Raw genomic sequence first — 27,719 nt, 5'->3', positions numbered from 1 at the left:
TGATTATTTAGTCACACAAAAGCTCAGTGAGTCACTGGAGCCAAAAGCTTAATTCCCTTATCAGTTTTCTGGGGTTCCTCTAATTTCATCCCATCCTTTAAATATTCTACAAACACCAGCCCAGCATATTCTATCACTACTCACAACCAGGCTTGCTGCTGCTGCTTCTTTTTTTTTTTTTTTCTGAAGCTTTTATCCAGGGCAAGGTGACCTGAGGATGAAGCCCCCGCGTCACTGGGAATATATCGAGGACAGAGGCAGGTGCCAGGGAAAACCAAAGGAGCCATTTCCTAGCCAAGCAGGCGATGAAGAGGGTACCAGGGCTGAGGGGAGCTGGGGTGCCTACCCCACATCCACTTATCCTTCCTTCAGTCCGGGCACCCTCTCTACCCTGTAGAGAAGTCCTGTTTCCTACCCTCCCTTCTCCTGACAACCCTGGAAGCCTGTCCTGAAGGAAGTGGTGGAAAGGGCCCAGCCCACTGGCAACTTACGGAGGTTTCTTGAGCTTCTCAGTCTTGCGGGGGCAGCGTCTGTGGATGGTTTTGGCCAACAGGACGAGCAGGGACACCAGGAGGCCCAGAAGCAATATGGAGCCCAAAGTGAGGACAAAAGGCACGTACCATGCTGATGGAGAATAGATGTTTTTTCTCAGGACCTGGTAGATGATCTTGGGCTTTAAAGACAGAGAGGGGGTCAGGTGAGTGGAGGGTGGTTTTTGGAGACATGTTGGACATGAGCACTCTCTCGTGCTCTGCACACCGGGCATCCATGTACTTATAGTTCTTGCTGCTTCAACCCATCACCTTATATATAGTCTTTCAAAGCACCCATGAGGTCAAAACCCAGAATGTTTAGGGAACTGAAGAAGCAATTCTGGACCTATATTTTACTCCCTTCTTCCGTTTCTCAAATGCTAAAAATCCCATTGGCTTTTTTCCTGCCAAATCATGGCATAACCCTGGGATGAATATAACCATTGTCTCCCACTGGGAAGACATGCGCCATGAAAGTTGTTCTTTTTAACACTTTGTAGGCTTTTCAGGACTCTCTCACTGCAAGCTGTGCTGCCAGATATCACAGGGTTGATATCACAGTGAAACCTCAGGTTTGGCATTTGCTTCCCAGAGAGGAAGACAGACACCAAACAAGGTACGGAGATTTGGGAGCTGGAGATGTCACAGTCGGGTTCATGCTGTGAGTCCCAGAAAGGTGCCTACTGGCTCCCACCACAATGGAAAGCCCTTAAGAGTATCTTATGCCTCCATTTGTTGGGATAATATTGACTCCAGCACATGGGATGTGAACATGGACCAGTTCATGGTAGGACTTAGACAAGCAGAATTTGACCACCTGTCACAGGTAGCTAAGGTGCTGATGACTCTCCCCCTGCCATACAGCACGTGTGGGGCTGCCTGCTGAGGGCACAATTTTCCTTGGGTGCAGGAAGAAAGGGGAGAAAAGACTCAGCACAAAAACAAAGCCAGTCCCTCCAAGAAGCAGTGGGAGATAATCCTACTGTCAGACTCCAAGCTCTCCCTTCCTTCATCACACTGGTTTTATCGTGACACCTGCTTGTTTTCTTCCTCCTGTCTACTACAATCTGTAGTTAATGTACGAATTTGGATATCTGCTCATCATCTCTCTTCCTCTCTAGATTGGCAGCTCTCAAGCTTTAGCGCACATCAGAATCCCCTTGGAGGCTTATTAAAAACACAGATTGCTGGGCTTCACTCTCAGAGCTTCAGATCCATTAGTTCTGGAGTTGTGGTTGGGGACTCCAGGTTCCAATATCGCTCGCATGTGGCCATGGTGACGATTATGTTGGGTGAGGCCCAACTTCATTATTCTGGAGTGGGCTTAAGAAGAATTTCTAACAGGTTTCCAGGTGATGCTATTGCTGATGGTCTGGGGACCACTGACTTACTATAAGCTCCATGACAGCAGAGATCACTTTTGGCTTGTCACCAAAGAGCTTGGCATATTATATAGGTATTCAATCAATATTTGTAGATTGAACCAATGAAATTTTTTGGAGGGCAGTAGGGTGCAGATGGGTACATAGGGACTCTTCAAAAGGAGTGGAGAAGAGCACCTGACAGCTACCTGCTTCCATGGACATTGACTTGCAATGGCTCTTAAGAACAAGCACAGGGGCACCTGGGTGGCTCAGTTGGTTAAGCATCTGCCTTCAGCTCAAGTCATGATTTTGGGGTCCTGGGATTGAGCCCCACACCAGGCTCCATGCTCAGTGGAGAGCCTGCTTCTCCCTCTCCCTCTATTCCTCCCTTTGCCTGTGCTCTCTCTTTCTCTGTGTCAAATAAATAAGTAAAATATTAAAAAAAAAAAAAAAGAGCAAGCACAGAAGTGAAGTTGTGAAGGTAGCTGTTGGCCATATGTCCATGAAAATTGGCTCCTGTGCCCCAAGCACTGCAGGTGGTCAATACCTGACTTATCACAAGTCGGTGCAGAAATGCACATTCTGCTTTACCAACACAGGAAAAGCTAATGGTTCTGCAAATCCAATGTCTCCCTTAGATCTCTGCCTACGACCCCAGCCCATAGTTGGCACTCCTGGCAACATCCTAACACCTCGACTCTTTTCAGCCCATCCCTTATCTGTCTTGGGGTAAGGGGCTCCATCCAGGTACATCACAAGGGATGTAACTGGGGCATCAAGGTCCCAGGGCCCTTACCCTAGGGGTTGTGGTGACAACGGTGGTGGGGTGAGGAATGACGCTAATGCTCAGCGTCACCGTCCCCGTTTCAACGTGAGCCTGAGCTTTCTTCCTGCCAGACAGCAAGTTGTCATCAGTTACGTAGACAAGCAGCTTGTAGTCCCAAATCTTATCAAGCCCATTGGCGTAGTCGAAGCGTGTCATGAGGAACAGGCTTGTAATGTTGGACCCAGCGTTGGGAGAGAAGGTAAAATGATCGTTGACGTTGCCTAAGTGCGATTTGACACAGGGATTTGGGGAAAAGAAAGAAAAGAGTAAGAAAAGGGTTTAGAAGAAAACTGTATTCCATCAATTCCTCAAACATCCACGCCTCAGGTGTAGATCGTGTCTTCTGATGCACCAGAGCCAGGTCACTGATAGGATAAGGGCCTTAACCAGAGACCTCATGGGTACAGGAAAACTCTTGCAAGGCACCTGGGTGGTCAGTTGGTCAACGGTCTGCCTTCGGCTCAGGTCATGATCCCAGGGTCCTGGGGTCGAGTCCCACGTCAGGATCTGTGCTCCATGAGGAGTCTCCTTCTCCCTCTGACTCTGCCACTTCCCCTGCTCCTGCTTGCTCTCTCTCTCTCATGCTCTCTCTCAAATAAACAAATAAAATCTTTAAAAATAAAAAAGAACTCTTGCTCACCGACGGTGCGGCTACAGCAAGAATGAGGTAGAAAAGCACAGCCCTGCCCCGTCCCGGAGAACGGCTGCCGTCTCTCTGGGCATCAGGCAGAGATCTAATAATCCTGGGGGAGCCCCTCGGGCCAATCCTCACTGGCAGCATTTATCCGGTACCAGTGCGCAACTCCCACTCAGGCCAACGGGTGGGAGGGAAGGGGCTCGGGGGCCACATCTCCAGCCATAGGCCAAATTCACTCCATTGCCCTTTAAAAAAAAATATATATATATATATATATGTTCACGAGAGACACAGAGAGCTAGGCAGAGACACAGGCAGGGAGCCCGACACGGGACTCGATCCCGGGACCCGGGGATCACGAGCTGAGCCGAAGGCAGACGCTCAACCACTGAGCCGCCCGGGTGGCCCCACTCCAGTGCCTTTGCTGGAACCTGGCAGGCCACCCTGGTCCTGGTCCCGGCTCGGCAGGGGGCGCGGCCCTGGGTGCTCCTGAAGGCACCCCATGCCCGCCTCCCCCTCAGCTCGGTTGGGCCCCGAGGCTCACAGCTTAGAGCCCCCACAGTAGAAGCGCTGCCACCCAAGCAGTCCTTGCTCATCCCTCTGGTGGCCCCAGACTCATTACTGACGGAAAACCAGTAAATGGAGCAGGAGATGATGCAATTTTTACTCCCTTAGCAGCGAAGAGCTCCGTAAAGGCCTGAGGGTTCTCGGTATGGATTATTTCCATCTTCGCAACTGGCGTCTGGAGGCGGTCTCTGCCCCTGGGCCTTGCGACACAGCCTGCTCGAGAGGCTCCCTGCCGTTGGAGTTCCTGCCTCTGCCAGGGCCCAGCAGGCAGCCGAGATGGATTTTTACTCTTTCGCATGGAATTGCTCTGCTTGTTTGGGTTTCAATCTCTGGCCCCAGCACTTTATTAGATGAGCTATTTTGGTCTAATTTCCATGGAGGGGTGCTCTTCCCCGCCCCCCACAGTAGTATATTTTTAAAGAGAGAACGTGAATGGAGTAAAAGAGAATTCCTGAGGACACGTTTCAGAATGCATTTAATCTCTTTAATCTATTATTACTCAGAGAGAGGACTGGGATCCCCCTGCCGCCCTCACCCCACTACAGGCTTGCAGGAAAAGAGGTGGCTCAGGAGGACCAAAAAAATTTATACTAATATGGTTCTTGCACCGTGATGGATAGGAATTGGGGATGGTGAGGGGTGCCATCCATGGGGTTCACTCTTCCTTGGGCCAACCACGTATGGGAGTCTGGGAAGAGTTAGGTGAGACAGGGAAGCCAGGAGAACTTGGAGGCGCAGGACCATTAGGCTCCTCAACCCTGCTTCCCTCTTTCAAAATACTTCATCCAAAATACACTGTGCTCCAGTGTATGAACCCCTTTTCCCTAAAGAGCTGCTAAGGCCTCCAACACAGCCCTCGGAAACCGTGTACCTGAGCCAATGGAGTAACGAAAAGACTGGGGACTGGAATCGAGGTCGGTACACGTCAGCTTGAAATTCTGGATGTTTGTGCCAACTTGCAGATCCACTGGGACGGCCAGGAAATAAGAGTCTGGGGTACAAATGGGCTTTTCGTCATTTTCTTCAAGGACGTTCACAGTTACCTAGAGCAGCAAGAAGATGGCCATAGGTAATAGCTAAGGCTTGCGGAGAACTTGCTGTGGGCCAGGCACGGGGGACTATGCACTTTTGGTGGACCAGGGCATTGAGACAGATGGTATGATTATTCCCATTCTCCAGATGAGGAAACTGAGGCTTAGGGAGATTAGGTAGTGGACCTCAGGCCCTTCCATTTGGTGAGTGGCACAGTTCAGGCCTGTCCTACTCCAAGTCCTGGGCTATTAACCTCTGTTCTGTGTGGTGTACGTGTGCTCCTGTGCATAATGTATGTGCACACTCACATACCCCCCCCCCACATGCATCTAGACGCATGGGCTCATTGCCAGATGATGCTGAGCTGTTTTTCCAGTAATGATAACGAATTTACAGTGACCCCCTATTGTTCCTTGCCCATCGCCCTTGCAAATTGGAAGTTCTGTCTTTAACTTTGGAATATAGAACAAAGGTTCTCGGCCTTGGCTCCACTCCAGACCCGATGATTTGGACTCTCTGGAGGGTGGGGCCCAGGCACTTTTTTCAGTGTTCTCCAGGTGACGCTAATATGCAGCCAAGGTTGAGAACCACCAGGATAGAAGGAGTCAACCTGGCTAAAGCAGGATCTCATCTGTAACCTGGGTTATTAGCGCCGCACGAAGCTGGTGGCCCTAACCTGCCACGAGCAGGAGCCAGCCTATTCTTTCATCGTTGTCTTTTATGCTTGGTGAATTGGAATATGGACTGGGACGCCTGCCAGCACGGAATCATAGAACGTCAGCCCTGAAAGGGACTTTATGTGATCATCACCCTTTTTAAAGGCTTATGAATTTTGAGTCGTATTCATCCTACCTTTGAAATTTGGGGATTTCAGCTATTTCTGAGCCCGGGTATAAATTGAAATGTTCACTCTATCTAGTTAGCTCCCAAAGTGGAGTCCATTCATTTTTCTCAAAAATCCAGCCTAACAAACACTACAATTATCTTCAACTTAGCACATCTTTTGCTCAGCTAGCAATGTCAAGCCTCACACATCATTAAAAACATGTCCCGTTAATTCAAAGCCAGTCATCAGAGGAACTGGACTATTCAGGCGATGGGTTATCAGGTGACTCTCCATTTAAGAGAGAGAGAGAAATTGGGACACAAAGATAAGTATTGCTCAGACCCCCTTGGAAAATTGGGATCAAAGTTGAGAAATGAACTCCGTCTCCTGACTAAACCAGTTTTAGTTTTTTTGTATCACACGGGGCTGCCTGCTAAGAGTTCATTTTGCCTTATGCTACTTCACTTTACTAATGGGAAAGACCAAGAAATAGTTCCATCTTTGTGGCCATCATATTACCTTCAAATAATCCTAACCGTGGACAGCACACACCTGCTAAAGCTTTGCTACTCAAAGTGTGGCCATGGACCAACTGCATCAGCACCACTTAGAGGCGTGTTAGAGATGCAGATTCTAAGCCCCACTCAGCCCTACTGACTCACAGTCTGCATTTAACCGGATTCGCAACACCAAAGTTGAGAAGCAGCATAGCCCTGGATCAAGCCACATCCTTTGAAGGTCCACTCTATCTGATGTGATGCAGGTGGAGGAGGAACGTGGCAAAACTACAAGGGAGGGGGACATGCATAGCTACAAAACCACACCCCGCTTCTGGAAGCAGGCATCTCACCACTAGCCCACTGCCAAAGCAAAGGGAGATCTAAAAGGTGATGGGAGGAAGCTTGCCACACAGTGAGGATGCCAATCTTTATTTCCTGGGCTCTGCTGGGTGTGTCTAAGTGTGCCATCCTGGATACCACTGGTCATTTCCCCTTCCATCTGCAGGATACGCCCTGTTAAGCTTCCTTATTGCTACAGCCACACTGGCAGGTGCCAGAGAGATCCTAAGTTAACCGGTTAGGCTGGTGTGAACATACCCACGGCCCCACTCACAGTGACTGTGCTGGTGTCCTCGCTGTTGGTGGCCTGGATTCTGAGAATATAGACGGGGGTTGTTTCGTAGTCTGCTCTAGTCACCAGCTGGAGTTCTCCCGTCTGGGGATTGATCCAAAATATGTTTGGGTACTGGAGGCTGGCTCCGCCGGTGGAGATGGAGTACACGACCCTGCTCTGGGGGAAGTCTTTATCAGAGGCATGCACTTGTCCGACCCGGGTTCGAGCTGGAAGATAAAGTGCCTGAGATTAGTCCTGCTTTGGGGGGTGAAGGGAGGCTCCAGGAGTACACATTCTCACCGCCACGGGCAGAAAGACTTTTGGAGGGCTCTCTGCTGTTCAAACTCCACATATTTCATGTCTTCAATTCTATTAAAATCGAATTATGCTCATGAGCAAGCACCGAGTAACTGACCCCATAGTCCCAGCCATAGAGTAAGGTGCGAAAGACAATTCGCGCCTTTCTATAGACCCCGAGCATGCCAATTATTGCCCGATGGTAAGCAACACTGCAAAGAACGTCCACACACATACGTGGTGTGCAACACTGTTGTCTAAATGTCTTTCAAAATTTCTGTAATGAGCATGAATTGCTCTGATAAACGAGATGAAAAATATACCATTTTTTAAAAGGGTTTGGCAACCAATGATTAGAGTACAAAATTTTAAAGACTGTTCCATTTTGCTTATTTTACAAAGCTTGTTGGTGGGGCTGCTGGAGTGCTGGCTGGCTTGTTCTGTAGATCTTTGCACTTCTCAAGGGCACAAACCTCTTGATTGACTGTATGGGCCCAGCGCTTGGTGCTTGACCCAAAGTAGGTGATCGATGATCGTAATAAGACCTGTGAGGATAAGAAGTCTATTCCTGCTGCATTTGTTATTCCCTGGATAAGGCATAAGGAATTGAAGTATGCTCTTCGGGCCCTCTTTTTGCACTTTGTTTAAAACTTAACACCAGGAAATGGAGACCATCCTCAAGGCAGAAAATAATATGAAGAGGAGAGAGCATTTTAGAGAGAGTGTTGGGGTGAGTGGGTTGATTGAACATAGAAGATGATGAAGTTGCCACGATTAAAGCGTGGAGGGGGGGGGGGATGTGGGATCCTATTAAAATTAACGGTCCCACCTTGAAGTCAGGAGGGGGCGGAGGAGCAGCTGAAGCTGCAGGAGAGGAAGAACCTGCAGAAATCGAGGTGTCAAGAGAGGGCACGGAAGGGACCTCCAGGGAATCCTGTTACCAGTAAGAAAATGTCTCTACTTTGTTTTCAAATGAAGGAAATCTACAAATGGGAAATCTTTTCTCTATTTTTAAATTTTCAATTCTCTGCACGAGCTGGATAAAAATCACAGTGGAGACGGAGGGAAAACGTAGACCACGAGAAGGGAAGATGAGCAGCGTCAGGCGCGCAGACAAGGAAGCAATCGGGTTCGGAGAAACGCAGTTTAAACAATAGTTTTCAAAACCTAGGTTTCACCTGGAGAGCTCCTCAGCGGTGAGGATAATTTAAAAAGAAATAAGAGATGCAATAAACACGGATGAGCTGTGCATTGCTGTGCACAACAGCACTCGGAGCCCTGGAGCTGAAGGCAGCTTCCACTCCGGGGAACGCCGCGTCTGGATGAAGGAGTCCCGCAAGGGCACTGGGGTCTGTGTCCTGTCGGCTCCTTACCTGGCCTTAATTCCGACACCTCGAATACGTAGGACGGCTTATCAAAGACAAGAGGAAACTCATTTTCTGGCTTTGTGAGGATATAGATGTAGATATTGTCTGAAAGCAGAGATAGAAAAAGATTAAATTGCAACACCCCACTCTCACACATTTGTTTATTCACCATTTTTAAATAAGATTTTACTTATTTATTTGAGATAGAGCCATTGAGAGAGACAGAGACAGAGACGAGAGAGCATGAGTGGGGGGAGAGGCAGAAGGAGAAGGAGAACCAGGCTCTCCACTGGGCAGGGAGCTTCACCCAGGACTCGAGCCCAGGACTCTAGAATCATGACCTGAGCCAGAGGCAGACGCTCAACCGACTGAGCCCCCCAGGCGCCCCTAGTCATCGTTTTTTAAAGCACCTGCTGTGTACCAGGTTCTGTGCACTTGCTGTGTACCAGGGGATGCAAGGTGAAGCAGACCTGCTGTGTCCTGCCTTCACGATGCTTAGGGTAGTTGGTTGCCTTTTGCTGAACACGTGTACGGTCACTACGGACGTCAGAGGAAGTACAAGAAGACGGCTCACAGGGATATTTAGAGTCACACAAGCAGGGCCAGGGGAGCAGGGGTGGAGGGGCGCTGATCTGGGCATATGCAACGATATCGAGAACTGCATGACTATCTCAGGGAAACCACAAGCTGCTGGCCTAGTTGAAAAAAGAGGGGCTTGGAGGTGGGCAACCAGAACTGACGTCAGAGTCAGGCAGGGGCCAGTGATGAAAGTCTTTGTGTGCCAAGCCAGGGTTTGAACTTGAACCTGACAGCCCCTGGGGAGACCCTCGGAGGGCTTTCAGTGAAGAAGTAATAGAAAGGAATTTGCATTTCCTGAAAATCACCATCAGAATGCAAAGGGGGTACGCTGCAAAGGGACAAGACAAAAGCCAGACAGAAGATCCTTAAAAAGACTGTAAGTGTTGTAACTTAGCCAAGAGAGAGGAGGTTCTGCATTCCAGCGCCGGCAGTGGAGGGGGGGCAAGGCTGGAGGGGCAGCAGGTCCTGGAGATTTTAGGTGTCACAGAAGAAAGGACTCAGAGACAGATTAAAAGTACCTGGCAAAGGACAGGAGGAGGCTGGGCTGATTCCCAAGTGTTTGGGTTTTTGAAGTCTCCTTTAGAGCACACCCGCCTAGCCCAGCACCCAGCACTGACCAGCTCCGTTTAGCTGCGTCATGAACTCCATCAAAAGGATACTTGCTTTTATAGTAAGGAGGGGCAACGTCCTGCACCTGGATTATCACAGTGTATTTGTTGCCGGCTGCCAGATTACTTGAATTTTCATAATCTAGGTCACCAATCAGCTAGGTTAAAACAGAGACACCATATTACACAGAATAAACCGTCCTTTAAGCGGACAGAGACATTTTCACGTACTGTTAGTGGATACATACATTGTAAGACCTTTTCTGCACAGCATTTTGCCCCTAAGAGGAGCTTTAGTGAGTGACGTCCATACCTTTGCTCACCGCTAGAGGATCTATTCAAAAGAATTTACCAGGAGAGACAAATCTATGTTTAAAGACATTCATCAGGCACTATTGCCCAACAGCATAGGCTCAAGACTTCAGGTTACTTGAAAGGAAGCACGGTATGGAATCCGATAGGCAGGGATACTTCCATCATTTAAAATATCTTTGCATATATACATGGAATATACATAAAAATCTAGCATAGGGAAGAAGACAAGAGGGTAATCTGTGAACACGTTAATAGAGGTTATCCCTGGATGGTAATGCTGTTCTTTGTTTTTTACGTTCTACAGCAAAGATATATTACTTTCTTAAACAGAAATTATTTTCCAGTTGATACGTGTGCATAACATTGGTAAGACTTTCTCGGGGGAGGAAGAAGGGCTTGGGATGGGAGGTGGAGAGAGAATGCCTAGTGGGCTGCTTCTTCGCCCTGAGACTCTATCCCTGATGCAAAGACCTCCCCCGACTCCCAGACCCCCCCACCTTCTGCCCTTCCACCTCCCTCTCCTGCTCCCCCGTCACCCTCCAGTGGGAACCCTGGAGGTGAAGGTCCCACACAGCTCACTGAGACCTGCCTTTTATGCCCATCCATATTCCAATTCTGCTGTTTTGCCATGGAGATGCTGCAGAGGGGGCACCTACACACCCCCACTCCCTCATTCTCCACTGGGTCTCCAGGGCTCCCACAAGGCTCGGGGCCCAGGGCTGCCTTTCTCTCACCTTGCGCCTCTCTGGGCCGGAGATGAGCCCTTAAGGACGCACAAGTGCTTGGGCACAGAGGGCACTAACGTGACTATGAGGGGCACACAGAAGAGGCGCCAACTGCCAGCTTTGCAGGAAAGGATGCAGTCCTTAGCACCCCAGGCACAACTATGCATAACAAATGATTCCCGGAACTTGGGTAAAATAAGGAGCGAATGGGGAAAACAGAGTCACTATTAAGTTTGTCAGTTACGGTCGCTTTGAGAGGGAGTTACCTTGGAAATTTCTCTCTATGGGGCTGCAAAAGCACTAGGCATGTTACACCAGCTTCCCCGATGCCCTTTCAATGATGCAATGACCATTAACTGACCACGATTTTCCCAGAGCCAGCTGGATCCTGCGAAAATCTGCCGCCGCTTCCCACTCCAGATGGCGTGGTGAAGTTGAATTGGTTGTTTGGTGCTTTGCTGTCATCGTCAAAGCAGAACTTGTTCAGGTCCAGAAGCAACGTCCCCTTGGCCGCTCTTTCAGGCACCATAACGCTGGCGAAAAAGACATGATTCAATATTTTCCCCCAACAAATGGTGATGGAGTGTTCCTCCCAACACGGGCCATGGGCTAGACACCTCGGCTTTAGTGTCAGTTCAGAGCTGGTCGGCAGTTGCTGACCCATTCAGTCACTGCCTAATGGGTTCCCTGCTCTGCCCTTGCCTCCTTTCACACTCAACACGGTGGCCAGAGGGATCCTGTTAAGACATTGTCGGGTCACGCCACTCCTCTGCTCCTAAATCCCAAACGGCTTCTATTTCACCCCAAGTCCTCACTTTGATCTAAGGGGCTCTCCATGATATGTGTGCCCTGCCTCGCTTTACCCGTCTGAACTCCTCTCCTACTGCGACACCCCCTACTTGCTCCCATGGCCGCCCGGCCTCCCGGGGCTCCTGGGCGGCTCCCCAGGTTCTGGCCTCAGGCCCTCCCACTGGCTGTGCCATGGGCTCAGTCACTGTCTTTAGTCTCCGACCAATGCCACCTTCTCGGGAGGCCACCCTGGTGTCCCTCTCGCAAACGTCAGCCGCTCCTGCCCCTTGCTCCCCCTTGCTCCCTCTTTGGCTCCTTCCTTTATTATGAATTCTTAGCCCTCATCGTTTTCCCATATAGTACACAGTTACTCATTTATCCTGTTTATGTCCTGCTCCCCCCTGGAACGCAGGCTCCAGGAGGACAGGGATCGCTGTCTGCCCAGCTCTCGGCACACTCACTAATGTCCGGTGAGTGAGCGAGTGGTGACCTCTGAGACTAGCACAGACATGCAGACAAATATAAGAGAAAGAGAAATCCCGCCCTGCCTGCCAGGGCTTTATGACCTGGTGAGGGGAAATCGCTGGGGCCCTGTGCTCCTCACCTCCCGTGCTCTGAAAGTCTGGCAAGTTCACCACTTGTGTTCTAATGGCTTTGATGTCATAAGAGGGCCCCCTGACATGTTAGTGTCATTCACCCAATAGAGCTTTATTAAGGGTTGAATGGGGGGTTCCGATCTCAGTTGACTGCGGTAGCACAAATGAGTCAAGCCGCCCGCCAACTCGGAGCCATCTGGTCCAGCCGAGCTCGGAGTGGGGGGCCCCGAGGAAGCGTGAGTAACGCCTGTAGGCTTCAGCTCATTCAGGGTTTTTACTACGGCTCCAGGTTTCAGTTTTTCCATCTATAAACTAGACATAAATCATGTCAGTTAGCTTTTGCTTCGTAACAACCAGCCCAAAACATAGTGGCTTAAAACAAGGCACTTGTCACTTCTTGCAATGGTAAGGGCAATCCAGGAGCGCTCTGGGGTCCAGTCTGGCTTGGCCCATCTCCGTTGTCTGGCCATTTGGCCGGGGCTGGCTGGTCCAGGAGGGCCTCGGTCACGTGTCTGGTGGCGGGAGGGCAGTAGGTCCCTGCTTCGCGTTGTTGATAACCGTCCCCGAGACTGTCCAGTGCTTCACATGGACATCGCAGGTTCCCCAGAGCAGCGAAAGACGGCAAGTCCCAATGCACGCACGCCGACCGAGCCCCTGCCGTGTCACATTTGTGAAAGTTCCAGTGGCCAAAGCGATTGGCAAGGTCGGGTCGAGATCCACAGAGCAGAAAGCGAAACCCATGCCCCGACAGGAGGAATGTCAGAATCACATCGCAAAGAGGCGTGGATGCAGACGGAGGGGCGTTTGCGGCTGGTGTTGGGTTGGGTTGGGGTTTTGCCATCTCCCTCAATCATTTCTCTTGCAAAAAGGTATCGTGGCTGCGGTGAGAATGTGTCTGGAAGGCCCTCCACCAAGGCACTTAAGTGACCATGTGCCCTGTCCTGCTGTGCTCTGAAGGCCATTGCTTCGTTCACGGTGAGGCCCGGGGCCAGCGCTGGGCGAGGCAGAGAGGCTAAGGCCGGCTCGCTCCGTCCGAGGACAGCGGACTTTGCCCTCGGAGCCCTGGAGGCCCTGGCCACACCCGCCAGACACCCCACAGCAGGGGAGAACGTTTCTGCCCACCCTTGTTCCCTCTCCCCTCGCTCGGGTCGGACTTGGGTGTGCTTTGATGACTCTCCCAGCCCCGTCTAGCTCTCCCCATTTTCTGCCCCAGGGGTGTCCCCTACTACAAGGCCTCACACACATTGAACCCCGTCCTGGTGGCCTGTTCTCAGAACACCAGACTGGCATGTGTTAGGTTCCCTGATCCTCTGCACTCTCACCTCCCTCTGCATCTAAGGTATGCTCCCTTCCACATCCCACGTCCTCTCTTAATGGCAACTAACGTGGGCTCTGGGCTCCGCGAAGGCGGAGCAGCGTCCGACAGCAAGGACGGTCTGGGGCTGCTGAGGAAAACTGGGCTTGCTTCCTGCAAAGCACTTTTTATCCGACAGGTGCCTCTTTGGCAGAGACAGCCTCTGTTCAGCAGGGTCAGGGCACAAACATTTCCATGCCTGTCTTAACTGTACAATGTCTTGGTTTTATTCATAAGCACTTAAAATCGATATCACTTATTAAACACCAAATGCACGCTGTATCAGAACAAGCACTTTAAAAGCACCACCTCTAATTCCCTCATCTTCCAGACCTCCGTAATCTTGTCCCCATTTCACAGATGAAGAAAGAGTGACTCAGAGCGGTTTCCAGACCTGTCCAAGAAACCTGGGGCGCCAGGCACGCTTCTCTATTGTAGATGTTAGTAGATTTTATTTTAAGCTCCAGCAATGAGTCTCCAGGCCCACAGGCAGGTTGGGGATCTGGACCTTGACTCCAACTCTGTGGAAGCCAGAGTGTTGCATCATCCAAAGAACCCTGCGTCCTGCAGCCAGACATTTCATGCACTCCGCCTCTCAGGGCTGCCTAGCATGTTCTTTTCATTCCTCCCTGACGCTTGGTATTTCTCCCCCCAACGCATGACTTGGAAAGCCACTCCCCCTCATTCATCAAGCCCTGCCTCAAAGGCCGGCTGCCCTTGCTCCCAGCCATCTGACCACGTCCCCTCCCCGCGCAAAGGTGACCGGCCCAGCCGCAGTCTGAGCCGGATGACCTTCTCCGCCTCTGGCTCACAAACAGCTTGCCAAGCGCTTTCAGCCAAGCGCAGGACAATTTACAACCAGAGTGGGGGCTGTCACGGCGCCTTTGATGCCTCCATCAGGCCCTGGGCTCATTCATCAGCAGCCTGGGAAAGCCGCAGGGGCCTAGGTGCTCAGGGCTCTTTCCTTATCCAGGCTGGCCTGAAAGCCTGCAGGACCGCGACCCACAGGGGCCGCAGGGGGCCGGGCACAAAGCCACCTGCCTCCAGCCCACTGGGTGCTGGTGCCCTCCCACTCCCTTCCACCTGCCCTCTCAAGCTCCCCTGCAGGGCCCATACCAAAAGCCCTGAAGAAGGAATAAATATTCAGGGATGTGTGTTGTCAGAGCTGGTGGCAGCACCAGTTCTGTTCTGTTTGGTTTGGACTCACCTGGGTGCTCTGGCATGGTGGGAATCGGGAAGGTGGTGAGGATGGGTGGCGGGGATGAGACGGGGTCAGGTTACCCAGCCCCTGGAGTTCGCAAATGAGGCTGGGTTTTTGGAATAAAGATTTCCACCTCCAGGGGGCTGCATACCAAGGGGCCTCTTGTTGCCCCTCCTCGGATCTTGGCTTTCCCAGGATGCCGGCGAGTTGGAAAAGCCCAGAAGAGGGACTTGCACACTGTTCAGAGTTGCCTTCAGTAATCAGTACAATTAGTCTAGTTACTGCCTGGTGTTGACCTTCAGGGCTGATCGGGAGAGATTATCAAGAGTGGGACTCGGCATGGGCTGGCCTGGACAGCCTCGGATATTCAGACTGTGGTTTCCCAGCCGATGCGGAACGCACTCTGCAAGCCTCCTGCCACACGTCGGGGGAGTCTGGAGCACCGGAGGCCACGGCAGGCAGGCGCTCAGCGGAAGGGTACCGGGCCGGGAGGAAATGGACAAAGAAGGGTTCTTACTCCTCAACCCACACCATCCACCCCTCAGGGTAGGGGATCAAAGGGGAGTGGGAGGACCTAGGAGGACAGGGCGCGAGGACAGGAAAGCCCACCCCCACGCCGTGGAGCCGGCCAAGAATGCTCGATTAAAATTTTCAAAGAAAGTAGAAGCGAGACTCTGTATGGCATCTCGACTCCATCCCCAGGGCCCGGGCCTGGACTCAGTTAACAGAGGTGGGTCTGTTTATTCATGTAACAGCGTGACAGCCCTCAGCACCCCATGGCAACCATCCCCACCCACCAAACAGACTCTGAGGTTAGGGTTGGGTAGAAACCTATCACATGGTCAAGGCTCTTATTGACTTGATCAGGGGCTTAGAAGGAAGCAGATGGCAAATCAGGATAATTCTAGGAAGGGTTTAGTAAAGGGGCTCTTACCAAGGTGCACACAGGGTATATGGAAACCCCAAGGGATGGTGCAGTATCTCAGGGCTAGTAAGAGTGGAGCTCCCTAACCTCCCCTAGGTCCAGAGGAGCCAGTGGAGGGAGCAGCTTCTGAAGTTGGAATGGAGACAGTTTGCTGTGTGCAATCTGGGACCTTCAGGAGGTGGAGGGGCTTCTCTGGGTGACAGGCAGGGAGCCAGGGGGGATAAACACCCTGACTCTACTCTCCCCTTTACTTCAGGGCTTCCCATTGGCCAACCAGAAACTGCAGGGCAAGGGAGCCAGTTGATACCCATATAGGTCACATCCATACTCCTGGGGCACAGAGCAGGGTGGGGAAATCAGAAGCTGGGATCTGACAGGGCCAATAGGGTCTACAACTGGGTCTCACCGTTTTGATGTGAGAATACAGGCCACACTGATTTTTAGCATCATGCTGGGCAAGACGATTGAGAAAAGAGGGAGACATTCATAAGCACATTAAGGAATTTATAGTTCCATTGCTGACCCTAAACAATCTTCTTCCTTTGTCCTAGGGTCCTTTGCATGGCCACACCATGGATTAGATCTGTGTCCAAAGTCCCCTAGAGCTTAAAAAGTGACCTTGCAAACCCTGTCAAAGGCAGACTCAGAGGACGACTCTCTCCACAGGGACATCTGGAAGTGGGACCGGCTCTGGTCTGGAGCCTTGCTCCAGATGCAGGACACTGTCAGCCAGTGTCACCTCGAGGGGGCCCTCCCATCCCACGAGGAGCCACCTTCATTGTCCTGAGAAACTGGAGATTAGCAAGTAGGAAGCCACAGAGATTAAACTAACTCCGGAAGCTACTAATGTGGCATTTAGACAAAAATAGCTGGTAGAGAGGCAGTGCTGTTTTCAAAAAGGCATATTTAACGCAGAATCATAAGGGGCATATTTTTCAATAACACCGAATAGGCTGTGACACAAAGAATAGGTCGAAATGTACAAAATAACTGATTTCTGCATTTTTTTTCCCTTTTGGTTGCCTTTTGTTTACCGGCAATTAAGTTGCATAAGGTGAATTAGATGCTTTGTTTTGTTTTAAGTAAATACGTGTTTGATTTATTCCTATTACTGGTGGCGTGTTTCTCTGGGAGCTCCTGGCTACTAATCCTAGGTCTCAAGTATCCCTTATAACTGGTAACTAACGGCACCATCTTGCCATGGGTGGCAATAAAGCAAGCAAAGGCACAGTCCAGAGAGGGTCTAACAAGTCCCCGTGGTACTTTTCACCAACAGAGATGAACATGCTATAGAAGAGAGCAAAATAAAAAAAACTATATATATATATTTTTTGCAAGAGTACAAAAGTGCAGAAGGGAAACAATGAAGAAGAAAGAAAATGAAGAGAAGGAAAAGGATCAAGAAAGGAAAACCTCGCTCCGACAGCAGACACCCAGATGCTCATGATTCTTCGATTCCCGCCAGAGAGGCCAAAAAGTGGAGGACCACAAAGGAGGGGGGACACAGCACGTGAATACCTGAAAGTGGACCTGGTGCACGAGGCAGGGTTGTCATTAATGTCCTCCACAATGAAGGTTATCTGCATGCGATTCTCCTGACCCCCCGAGGGTCTGTCCTTCACCAGAACTTCCAGAGAAATGGTGGGATTTTGTCTTAGGTCACCTGCATCTCGGTCTAGCCTGTGGACCACTTGGATCGTACCCGTCCCTGAGAAGGCAAAGGTGAGAACACAGCTCTTTGGAGACTTGGAGGCAATCGGAAAGATCATTCTGGTATGAGGACTGGCTTGCAGGGAGAGTACCCTCTATACAAACACATTTTTAAAAACTCATGTAAGTTAGGCATTGATGGGGATACCTGGCCTGATCCTTCCAGAACTTTTCACCTCAAATTCCAAGGTTGGGCCCCTGGCAGCTATGCTTGCCCATAGTTGGCCAGACAGTAGACAGCTGGCTCCAGCTTGACCCACTGAGTTCTCTTACTGGAGAGCGGGGAACCAAGAGACAGAAGCCGGGTTAAGAGCAGAGTTAGAGATCAGAGGCCAGAACTCTCGCTGCCGAGGCTGGTGGGGCAGCGCTGGTTCCTACCCTTCCTGTGACCCACCCATGGGTTCTCATGAGATACCCAGGATCCTATTGATAGGTATCCCCTATCTTTTTTTTTTCCTCTCATGCTTGGTTTGGCTTGCCTTCATTTCTGTTTCTTGCAACCAGAGTCTTAGTAAATATGCTCCAGAAAACCACTGTATTTAAAAGTTGCATTTGCACTACTAGAGTGAACAGAATTCTAAACCATGGGTGTCCATCCCTACACCATCAGCTGAGTGAGGTCCTTGATGACAGGACACTAGAAATTCTCAGAGATAGAGCACAATCTCTGCCTTAGCCTGCCTCTCCCGGGACCAGACATCCTTTGCCGTAAAGCCAACGGGGCAAATAATACATTGTCTTTCTGGGATCGTCTGATGCCGGCCTCCACAAAGTCATTAGGTACAGGGAAGTCCTTTGGACGGATGTGAAAGGAACTTCCGAGGTGGTATCGCCTAGGAGTGGTCTCTGGGGTCGCAGTCTTTGGTTTGAATCCGCTTCATACCTGCAAGCTGTGAGGCCTTGGACAAGTCATTCACCCTGTCCATGTCCTCTCTAAACCTTGTTCCCTCATCTATAAAGTGTGCATTATTACAGTTCATTGGGTTGCTGTATTACCTAAAAATGGAGTACACGTGGATCACTTAGTGGAGCACCTGGTATATACTAAGACCCCAATAAAATATGGCTGTTATAGGAGGGGAAACTTTCCTTCTCTGCACTGACATACTTAGATGGGAAGATAACTGCCAGCAACCCAGGAGACTGACCCGGATTGATGCAGTCCAATATGGTAACCACTAGCCACATGTGGTTATTCAGCGCCTGCGATGTGGCCAGTCCAAACTGAGATGTGTGATAAATATAAAATACACAGCAGACTTCAAAGACTTGGTACAATAAATGATAATGTCAAAATGTCATTAATAACTTTAAGATATCGGTTACATGTTAAGGACAACGTTTTGGATACGCTGGGTTAAATAAAATGCCTTATTGAAGTGAATTTCACCTATTTCTTGTTACTTTTTAAAAATGTGTCTACTAGGGGATCCCTGGGTGGCTCAGGGGTTTGGTGCCTGCCTTTGGCCCAGGGCACAATCCTGGAGTTCCGGGATCGAGTCCTGCGTCGGGCTCCCTGCATGGAGCCTGCTTCTCCCTCTACCTGTGTCTCTGCCTCTCTCTCTCTCTCTCTCTCTCTCTCTCTGTGTGTGTGTCTGTCATGAATAAATAAATAAAGTCTTTTTAAAAAAGTGTTTAAAAAATAATAATAAAAATAAAAATGTGTCTACTAGACTTTGAAATTACATACGTGGCTTCCGCTCTATTTATTTTGGACTGTACTGGTCTGGATCCTCTTTTCAGAAGACTTCCAGGAACCTCAGGATAGTGAACCCATCCATTGTTAGATACCCACCTGCTTCAAAGGTGAAGTAGTGATACAGCTGGTGACCCGGGGACCCTGTTCAGTTTCCCCTGCCCCTATGCCAGCTGCTTTTAATGCATCTATCACCCTAGTAATATGGTAGTCTAGACAGGAAGGCATGCCTCAGCACAGAAGACAAATATAATATTTGTAAAAGAATCCAAATGGCTGAATTAAAGGATGCACAGAAGGGTGTGTGTGTGTGTGTGTGTGTGTGTGTGTGTGTGACTTACACTGGTTGATCATGAAATAGCTGTTAGCGGTTGTGATGCTGTAGAGGAGGAAGCCGGTAGAGCCTTTATCATCGGGGTCCTCAGCTGTGATGTTGGCCACAATGGTGCCTGAAGCCAGCTCCTCAGGAATCGTGTACACTCGCGCTGAGCTGGAGCAGAAATACAGCAGACACAGCTAATTTTCAGGGGCACGGGAGGGTGGAGTCTGGGAGGTGGGTATTTTGGTTAGTGCTAAATATAGCACGGAGCTTTTGAAGTTGCATCCACATGCTCAGAGAAAGCAGTCAGCAGCTGAAAGGAGGGGGGGACCGGCTTTTGTATTTCCAAAGATCACGTCCCTGTGGATGCGAAGAAAGTGCCACACTGCTCCTGCCACCACGTACAGTGGCCTCTGACTCCGCACCCGCCTGACACCAATTCAGATCAGCCTGGGCGTTAACATCTTTTATAACGATAGTTGGTCTCTCGGGCCATCTCCTCTCCTTCTCCAGTTCTTGTGCAAAAGCTCCCTGGGTTATTTTCACAATCCGCCTGGACACACGGCCAGAGCTCCAGGGCCCTGACTCCCACCCCACAGCTGCCACCAGATGCTATGGTGATAAACCGCAAACACTCCTTATTTCTTGTCTCCTCTTGTTTTGTTTTGCCCAAGGAGACAGAATTTACACACAGAACCTGCACAGCTCTCGGAGTTGCATTTATGATAAGGTCAGCTCTCTGAAGGGAGGAATGGGCCCCCCTGGCAACAGCACGGTCAGTACGCTGCCCTCCAGGGATGACGTCTTGCGAAATAACCCCAAATCGCCAACCTCCCCATCTTCCTCGGCCCCCATGGCTTTTGGAAAAGGCTGCTAATAAGACAGGTTCAAAGCTCTAACTACACAACTTGGGTGAATTGAATAATTTTGAATGCACCAAGGGAGGCTTATTGTTTAGGATAAGCCTGCAGGAAATCCTTCAGCTGAGGGAAGGAAAATAATCACCTCTGATTTACCAATTTCCTAAGTGTGGATTTTCCCATGCGGGGTCTTCCTTGAGAGGTCAAGAGGGAAACACTATAGCTCAGGTCTAAGTGATCACATGCCTTTTGTGAGCTCAGAAATTTTCTGCAGTTCCGTCTCACCCGTAGGGTAGATGGGACCAGAGGGAAGAGAAAGGGGAGGGGATGTCCAGCTGGTGTCAGGCAGAGGCAGGCAGAGAGCGGCTGCCACCAGGCCCTTGCTCACCGGAGGCTCCTGCCCGGGGCCTGGGTCTGTCTCCCGTTCAGGAATGGACAACACAAAGTGGGGCCACGAGGCAGGGGTGGCAGGAACCAAACCGAGAGCCGGAGGAGAGAAAGGAGGTAACTCCAGCTCCCAAAGCTAGACTAAGCCCTTGTCTCTGTTAGGGGAGAGGCTCTGTTTCTAACTCGTTCTATTTTTCCTCTTTGGTTACTTGGAGTGGGTTCTGTTACCATCCAATGAAGAGATGGCTGAGGCTCCTGTGCTACCTTCACATCTTGCCCCTGATGCCCCAAGTGTGGTCCCTGCTCGTTTCACAGGCTCCCTGGAGATTCTGGATCTGAATGCAGAGGCCAGGCCAGCTCCAGATCCACATTTTCACATCTTTTTTTTTTCCTAAAGATTTTATTTATTTATTCATGAGAGACACAGAGAGAGAGAGAGGCAGAGGGAGAAGCAGGCTCCATGCAGGGAGCTCGACGTGGGACTCGATCCCAGGTCTCCAGGATCACACCCTGGGCTGCAGGCGGCGCTAAACCGCTGCGCCACCGGGGCTGCCCCACAAGATGACTTTAAAGTATGCACTTTAAGGTTTGAGAGGAGCTTTGATAAGGAGTCACCAGAGGTGACAACCACAGAGACCCAGGTTGTCATAGGACAGAGGACACCTTGGGAGGAGAAGCCCCATCCTCCCACCCACCCTTTTTTCAGAACCGCGGTTCGCAGCTAGAGGTGATTCTGTTGTTTGTCACAACGAGGGGCAGAGACTGCTGCTAGCATCTGGGGGCAGAGGCCAGGGGTGCTGCTGCTACACATCCTACGATGTATGGGACAGCCTGCACCACAGGAACATAAGTAGAGGCAGCTGCTTAAGGTACCCCATTTTGCAGGCTCATCTGGTCCCCACAAAGCACTTTGGGAAATCAGGTCCCCATGAAGGGGACCGGTCAGGCTGTTGATGAGCGCACAGCTCCTCATGCACACCACTCTCTCCTTGGCTCACCTGATATTGAGCTTGGCAGAAGGCAAACAAAAACAAAAACAAAAACAAAAACAAAAAAAACTTTGGTTTCTTTGGTCTAGGGACCCAAACCCCAAGTGTGTATAAAATATCCTTTAACATAAAGGTGTGACCCTCAGCACACAGCTAAGATGTATTCAAATGCAGTAAAGCCAGGGGCCCAGCGCCACCCCCCCCCCCCCAGGGTCAAGCTCTGATATCACTCACATTGACACACCCTCCTCCCTACCCCCAGCACCCCGCCATCCCATGACACCCGATTACCAGGGCGCTGGGCAACGCTCATGGGGAAGGGCATGAATCCCAGATGATGGCATCATTGTTCAGAACGAGTATGCAGTAGGTGCATGAAGGTGTGTAAGCGCTGCCAGGCACCAGGTTGCAAAGGATGGCGGGTAAATACCAAAGGAGCAGCAGTGGGAGAGAGGCTGTGGAGTCTAAGGGAAAGTGCTCTGCAGAAGCGGCGAGCATTGTGCTTGCCACGCAGAGTAAACCTAAGTCAAGGACCTTCATTATAAGGTGCTCGTTGCGGGCAGCCCCAGTGGCCCAGCGGTTTAGGGCCGCCTTTGGCCCAGGGCCTGATCCTGGAGCCCCGGGATCGAGTCCCACGTCGGGCTCCCTGCATGGAGCCTGCTCCTCCCTCGGCTTGGGTCTCTGCCTCTCTCTCTTTCTGTGTCAGTCATGAATAAATAAATAAAATCTTTAAGAAAAAAAAAAATAAGGTGCTCATCGGGATAATCGCAGAACCCAGAGCACACGCTGGGAGTCCGCAAGGCCCTGCAATGCGTGCCCCCGTGAGCCCTCAACCACGCAAATAGCCCTGCCTTGCTTGTGTTTATTGCAGGGCCTTGCCAAACAGCGAAGACAGAAGAGCGGTTTCCAGTTGTGCAGCCCCCCGACGCCCGAACCCCGGGGGGCCGAGTCCGTTGGAGGATTTGATCCCGTTAACTCTGACTTAATAACCTGTGGTTGGTCCTAGCGCTGATGTGGGGGGACACGAAGGGTCAGGGCCCCAGGGAACCATGAAAGCCCTCAAAGCCAGCGCCTCCTTAGGAGCCGGGCAGACTTGCCAGCCGTGGGTGGCGAGGGCAGCCGGGTGCAGTCGAGGCAGCCCCTGTCCCCGTCCCTCCGGGGACAGGTCCGTACCCACCCGCCCGCCGACGCCCGGGGACTGCTGTTCGAAGCAAAGCCCAGGGACTCGTTACGACGTGGCCAGGCAGTCACACAGACCGTCTGCCCATAACGGGGCCTGACGGGGTCACTCCGGAGCCGCAGGCCACCTCTGGGGGCCCCAGCCGCCCCCGGGGCCAGGCCACGCGCTCTCTGCGGAGGCCAGCTGCTGTGTCGGACGGGGTCCAAACCAGAGTCGGTCTGCCCCTGGGGAGGACTCGTTTTCCCCGCTGCACCCCATTAGCCTGCTGTCCCCCTCAGATCGGAGTATGGGGCCCCGGGACCTGAGGAGTCCCCCGGCTGTGCGTCTGCACCGGGCGGGGTGCGGGCTACTTACAGGCCGCCCGCACTGCACCCCCTCCGAGCCTGGCCTGCAGCAGGTGCCTGGGCAGTGTGACGTGGGCCGGCCGCTGCCGTTCCTGCACCTTGGCCCCGCGGCTCACGCCCAGAAGGTTCGCGGCCGTGCAGCGTTTGCATGGTCGGATGCTAGCTCAGAACCCCGTCTGCCCCCCCAAGTCCCCAAGCATAACAGGCGAGGGTCTCCCTTTGTGCCCGGGCTGGTGCCAGCCCCCCGCCCCAGGCCACTTGCACCAGACTCAGTTTCCCACCTCCCCTCTGCTGGGTGAGTGCTGCCGGGTGTCTTTTCCGGATCCCCCGTGGCAGGAGGACATCTGGGACACCTGCCCCAGGCAGGCCTCCTAGGTACCCTCGAAGGAGGCCTCTCCTCCGTCGGAGAGGATGCCATCCTGAGAGGGGGCTGGGCCTTGTCTGATGGCGCGGGCCCTCGCATTTCGCTGCTATTCATGCTGACACCCTGTTAGAACCCACCTGCCTTCTGTGTACCTGCCACGCAGGTGCAGGTGCAGGCGCAGGCCCGGCCGCGCACCAGGGGCGTCGCGTGCAGCCCCTCTCACCACTCAGCACCGCACCCACAGTCCCCTGGGGCGGAGGCCCAGAGGAAGGGCTCTGAAGCTCAGGCCTCTTGTCTCTCCTCAGGCCAGGGCAAAGGGCCCCCTGGGTCTGGTATCAATGCAGCCGAGAAAGCCGGGCCCCCCAGAGACGTGGCCGCGGCCCGCAGGGCCCTGTACACCCTCAGGCCTACCTGGTAAAGCGCGGGGCCTCATCGTTGACGTTCACAACGTTCACCTGGAGCGCCGTGGAGGCTTCGAGCCCTTGGCTGTCTCTCACTCCCGCGACGAGGTGGAAACTGTGGGGAAACGGCCCAAGTGAGGGAATCAGCGGGGCTGACACTACCTCAAAGGGGGAGGGGCAACGGGGGTGGGGGGAGGGAAGAGTCTGCCCTTTCTGGCCGCCCTCCTTCAGCCACTCCTGTAGAGTCAGAACTGCCGAGTCTACCCTTCCTTCCTCGCCCCTACAAACCCACCCCCAGCTTCTCTCTCGCCCCGTGGTTGTATTCCTGGCCACCGTCCCCCATGGCTGCCCACGGCCGCCATGTTGCACACCGTATCTCTGTGTCGTTCGTTCCTCACAATATCCCTGCAAACGTGTATTAGGCCCGTGTGAGGAAACCGAGGCTCCCAGGGACGGAGGAACTAGCCTGGTTCTCACACCAGGTGAGGAGCCAAGGTCACCCCGTGTCACCCTGTGTGTCTCCGTCCTCAAACGCTGGTCTCGCCTCACCTCTTTCCTCCGCCACCTGCTCGCCTCCACCCTGCGGCTCTGGTGTCCAAGCCAGAAAGGCAGCTGAGGCAATTCTCCAGGTTCTTGGGGCGACTTCCCCCACCCCCCCATTCTTATTATGTGGCGATGAAGGTCTGGGTTGGGAAAGGAGGCTTTCCGGATCATTGCCTTAGTCCTTCTTCCTTTTGGGGGGCTCACTACCCTCTGAACTCAGCAGGAAGGCAGCAAACCGCTCGGAGCCTGCCTCGCTGCCTGCAAGCTGCACCAGGCCTGCTCCTCGCCCCTCAGATAAATGTGCTTCAAGCAAGGTCATTGACAAAGGCTACCTTTTGGGTCCTGCCTCAAAGTCAAATTCCGTTGTGGAGAAGAGGGTCCCATTAGCAGACATCCCGAAGTTCACTGAGGGGACGATCAGGAAATACTAAAAAACAAGGAAAAAAAGAATGTAACTGAGAGTACCTGTTCGTCTTTCCCTGAGAGACTAGTTTGTTCCATTCCCATTTTATATTCTTGGGCCATGGAACATTCTTGATGCATTGGGATGACCCAATGCAGAGTTCTCAGACTTAATAGTTCTTAAAGCAAGAAAACTCTGGATCTGTTGGCCCAAGCCTCTGACCTGAGAGGCTGCCCCCCGAGGAGCTGGTCACTGGGTCCTGCTTCAATGACAGAGCGGGTGTGAAGGTCCCCTGTCTGGACACTATGCTTCTGAGTCCAGTCTCCTTCACCCCATCACCATGTTCCATTTGTGCTTCTCAGGATGACATCTGGCATTGAGTCTAGGTCTTGGCTTTGACCAACACTATTTAACCATGGCTACCATGCATTAGGCAACAGGATGATATGAAAGTAAATAAGATCTGGTCTCTAGAGGCTTCTGGGTGGTTCAGTGGTTGAGCATCTGCCTTCAGCTCAGGTCGTGATCCTGGGGTCCTAGAATTGAGTCCCACATCTGGCTCCCCACAGGGAGCCTGCTTCTCCCTCTGTCTGTGTCTCTGCGACTCTCATGAATAAATAAAATCTAAAAAAAAAAAAAAAATCTAGTCTCTACCCTTGAAAGAACTTATGACGTGGCGGGGGGTGCAAAAATGTTCACGGTCATTATTCACAGACATGATGGCAGAGAAAAGGGAAGTGACAGGTGTGAGAGAGAAGCTTAGCAGGGCCTCAAGTCTACGCTGGAAGCAGGTTTGGAGCTGTAGCAGGGCTGCTTTAGAATCTGATCTCGGGATTATGGCCACTGATGAAGTCTTCCCACATCTCAGGGAGTTGAGAATCTATTCCGTTATGGACCCAGTGCCCACCCCAGCTGTCTTGTTGAACTCCTGCCTAGCACCACTTGCTCTGATGGGAACACAGACTTGTTTGCTCAGCCCACTAAGGGCCAGCCCATGGGAGGACCACCCCTGTGCTATCCATGGGTACTCATCAAGACTGCCTCCTTGCTGTCATTATGATGTCAATGAAGCAGGCGAAGGACCTGGGCCAGAAGAGCTGAATTCAAGTTCTGGTCCTCACCACAGGATCTGGGACAAGTCCCTTCCTTGTCTGTAATATAGGGACAATGCCACCAACTGCTCCTCCATGTTTATTATGAGGATTACATCAGAAGGCAAGCTGGAAAATGTGAAGCACCACGGCGACATACGAGGCTTACATGTTTATGTCCATTTGTTCCAAAGGGCTTTAAGATTTGAAGGTTTTGTTATTTCCTACTAGGATGAGAGATGATCTATCCTCAGGGCCTTAGATCTCTGGATCAGATAATTGGTGGAGATTTTGTAATCATAGCCACAGCCCTGAAGTCCAGAATCAAAGGAAACACCAGCCAAGGCTTCCAACCCAGCGATTTGCTATGTTGTGTGATCGCAGCTAAGCTCCCCATAGGAGAAGAAAGAAAGCACAGGAAATAGATTAGAGATCTCATTTGGGGCCATTATAAGGTTTTAATCATTTTCCTAATAGTAATAAAAGATGCTTTTTACACACAAATTAGGAAAGACAGAAAAATATGAAAAAGAAACTCAAGATTAGTCACCTGTGAAATCTTATGATTTTCACAAATAGCCCTCTGTTCTTTTCTACATAAACATATACCCTCCAAAAAATTGAGATGATGCCCTAGTCAAAATTACATTCTCTTGTCCTTTTCCTTTGTAGCTTGAGCACTTCCCCGTATTCTTAACTCTTACCTTACAGCCTGGTTGGTTAATGATGGCACAGCGTTCTACGGTAGGGCTTACTTTAACTAATCTTTCTGGCTGGTCACTTAAGTGGTTCTTACTCATTTTTAAGGGGAAATTTTAAGGCAACACCAAGGAAGACCTTTATTCCAACTCCCCAAATCAGATAAGCAGCTTGGCAGTCCTCAAAGGTACATTGTTTAAATCCTAAGATCCCCCCCACCAACTCTCTGGCTCGCAGCCTGGGCAGCAGCCGCCAGGACACACAGAGCCGTTCTCTGCCTTTGAGCTGAGCCTTCCCTGCAGAGAATCCTCACATATCCATAGATCAGAGGCTCAAGCTGGATATGATGGAATGGCAGGGTTTATAGACCCATGGGGGCCATTTACTACACGCACCTGTATCAGGATGCTTTTCCAATGGGTTTAATGCTTTAGGACATAGGTCCCCAGTTCTGATTAGTCTCAAACAGGAGAAAGTCTTAGGATATGGAGGTGACAGACAGACCCTGATCTCCAAAAGCTGGTGGGCAACTGATGGAACATACAAGGAAGATGTTGGAGACATGCTCAGAGGGAGACAAATATAGGATATGATGGGAACGGAGAAGGGGGACTTAGACCCATCTAGAATAGAAGAGTCACGAATGGGGGTGGCTGCGTCAAGAAGCGCTGCGGCTCTGGAGCCAGGCTGCTGGGTCTGAGTCCTGGTTCTACTACTTGCCAGCTGTGAGAGCTTGTGCAACAAAGAGTAATAATAATAGGGTATGTCCAAGGGATTAGCATGTAAAGTTCTAGAACCATGTGCCTGGCATAGAGGTTAACTATCGCTGTTGGTTAGAATGTCAGATCCACGAGGGTAAAGGCTTCATCTTCATTACTACATCTCTAGTGCCTAACACATAGTAGATGCTCAATAAATCTTTTTTTCAATCAATAAATAGTTGTTAAATGTTGAATATCAGGGTTTTCTTCTTGCCTATTTCTCATCCGAGACCAGCATTCCCACCTTAAAAATCTTAAAACAAAACAAAAAGGCAACAACAAAATCTTGCTGAACGTTAAAAAAAAAATCTTTTTTAG

At 51.2% G+C, this 27,719-nt stretch overlaps 1 protein-coding gene across 2 annotated transcripts in view; it reads right to left on the bottom strand.

Moving 5' to 3' along the window:
• The window catches only part of CDHR3 (cadherin related family member 3), a 59,666-nt gene that overhangs the window by 6,882 nt on the left and 25,065 nt on the right, over positions 1-27,719 (bottom strand). The window contains exons 5-15 of one of the 2 annotated variants that reach the window (XM_072759947.1): positions 24,780-24,874; positions 23,915-24,019; positions 19,402-19,550; positions 17,173-17,362; positions 11,151-11,322; positions 9,805-9,907; positions 8,569-8,667; positions 6,899-7,125; positions 4,799-4,970; positions 2,694-2,944; positions 492-673 (exon numbers count right to left, since the gene is read on the bottom strand). In XM_072759947.1, the coding sequence (XP_072616048.1) occupies positions 492-673; positions 2,694-2,944; positions 4,799-4,970; positions 6,899-7,125; positions 8,569-8,667; positions 9,805-9,907; positions 11,151-11,322; positions 17,173-17,362; positions 19,402-19,550; positions 23,915-24,019; positions 24,780-24,874 (1,745 nt within the window). Of the gene's footprint in view, positions 1-402; positions 674-2,693; positions 2,945-4,798; positions 4,971-6,898; positions 7,126-8,568; positions 8,668-9,804; positions 9,908-11,150; positions 11,323-17,172; positions 17,363-19,401; positions 19,551-23,914; positions 24,020-24,779; positions 24,875-27,719 lie in introns of those variants that run through there. The other variant, XM_072759946.1, reaches the window with a different exon arrangement.

Source organism: Vulpes vulpes, chromosome 5 (genome assembly GCF_048418805.1).
Source record: "Vulpes vulpes isolate BD-2025 chromosome 5, VulVul3, whole genome shotgun sequence".
Lineage (NCBI taxonomy): Eukaryota > Metazoa > Chordata > Mammalia > Carnivora > Canidae > Vulpes > Vulpes vulpes.
Note: the sequence above shows the minus strand (reverse complement) of the source record. Positions and strands in the feature narration are given on the sequence as shown.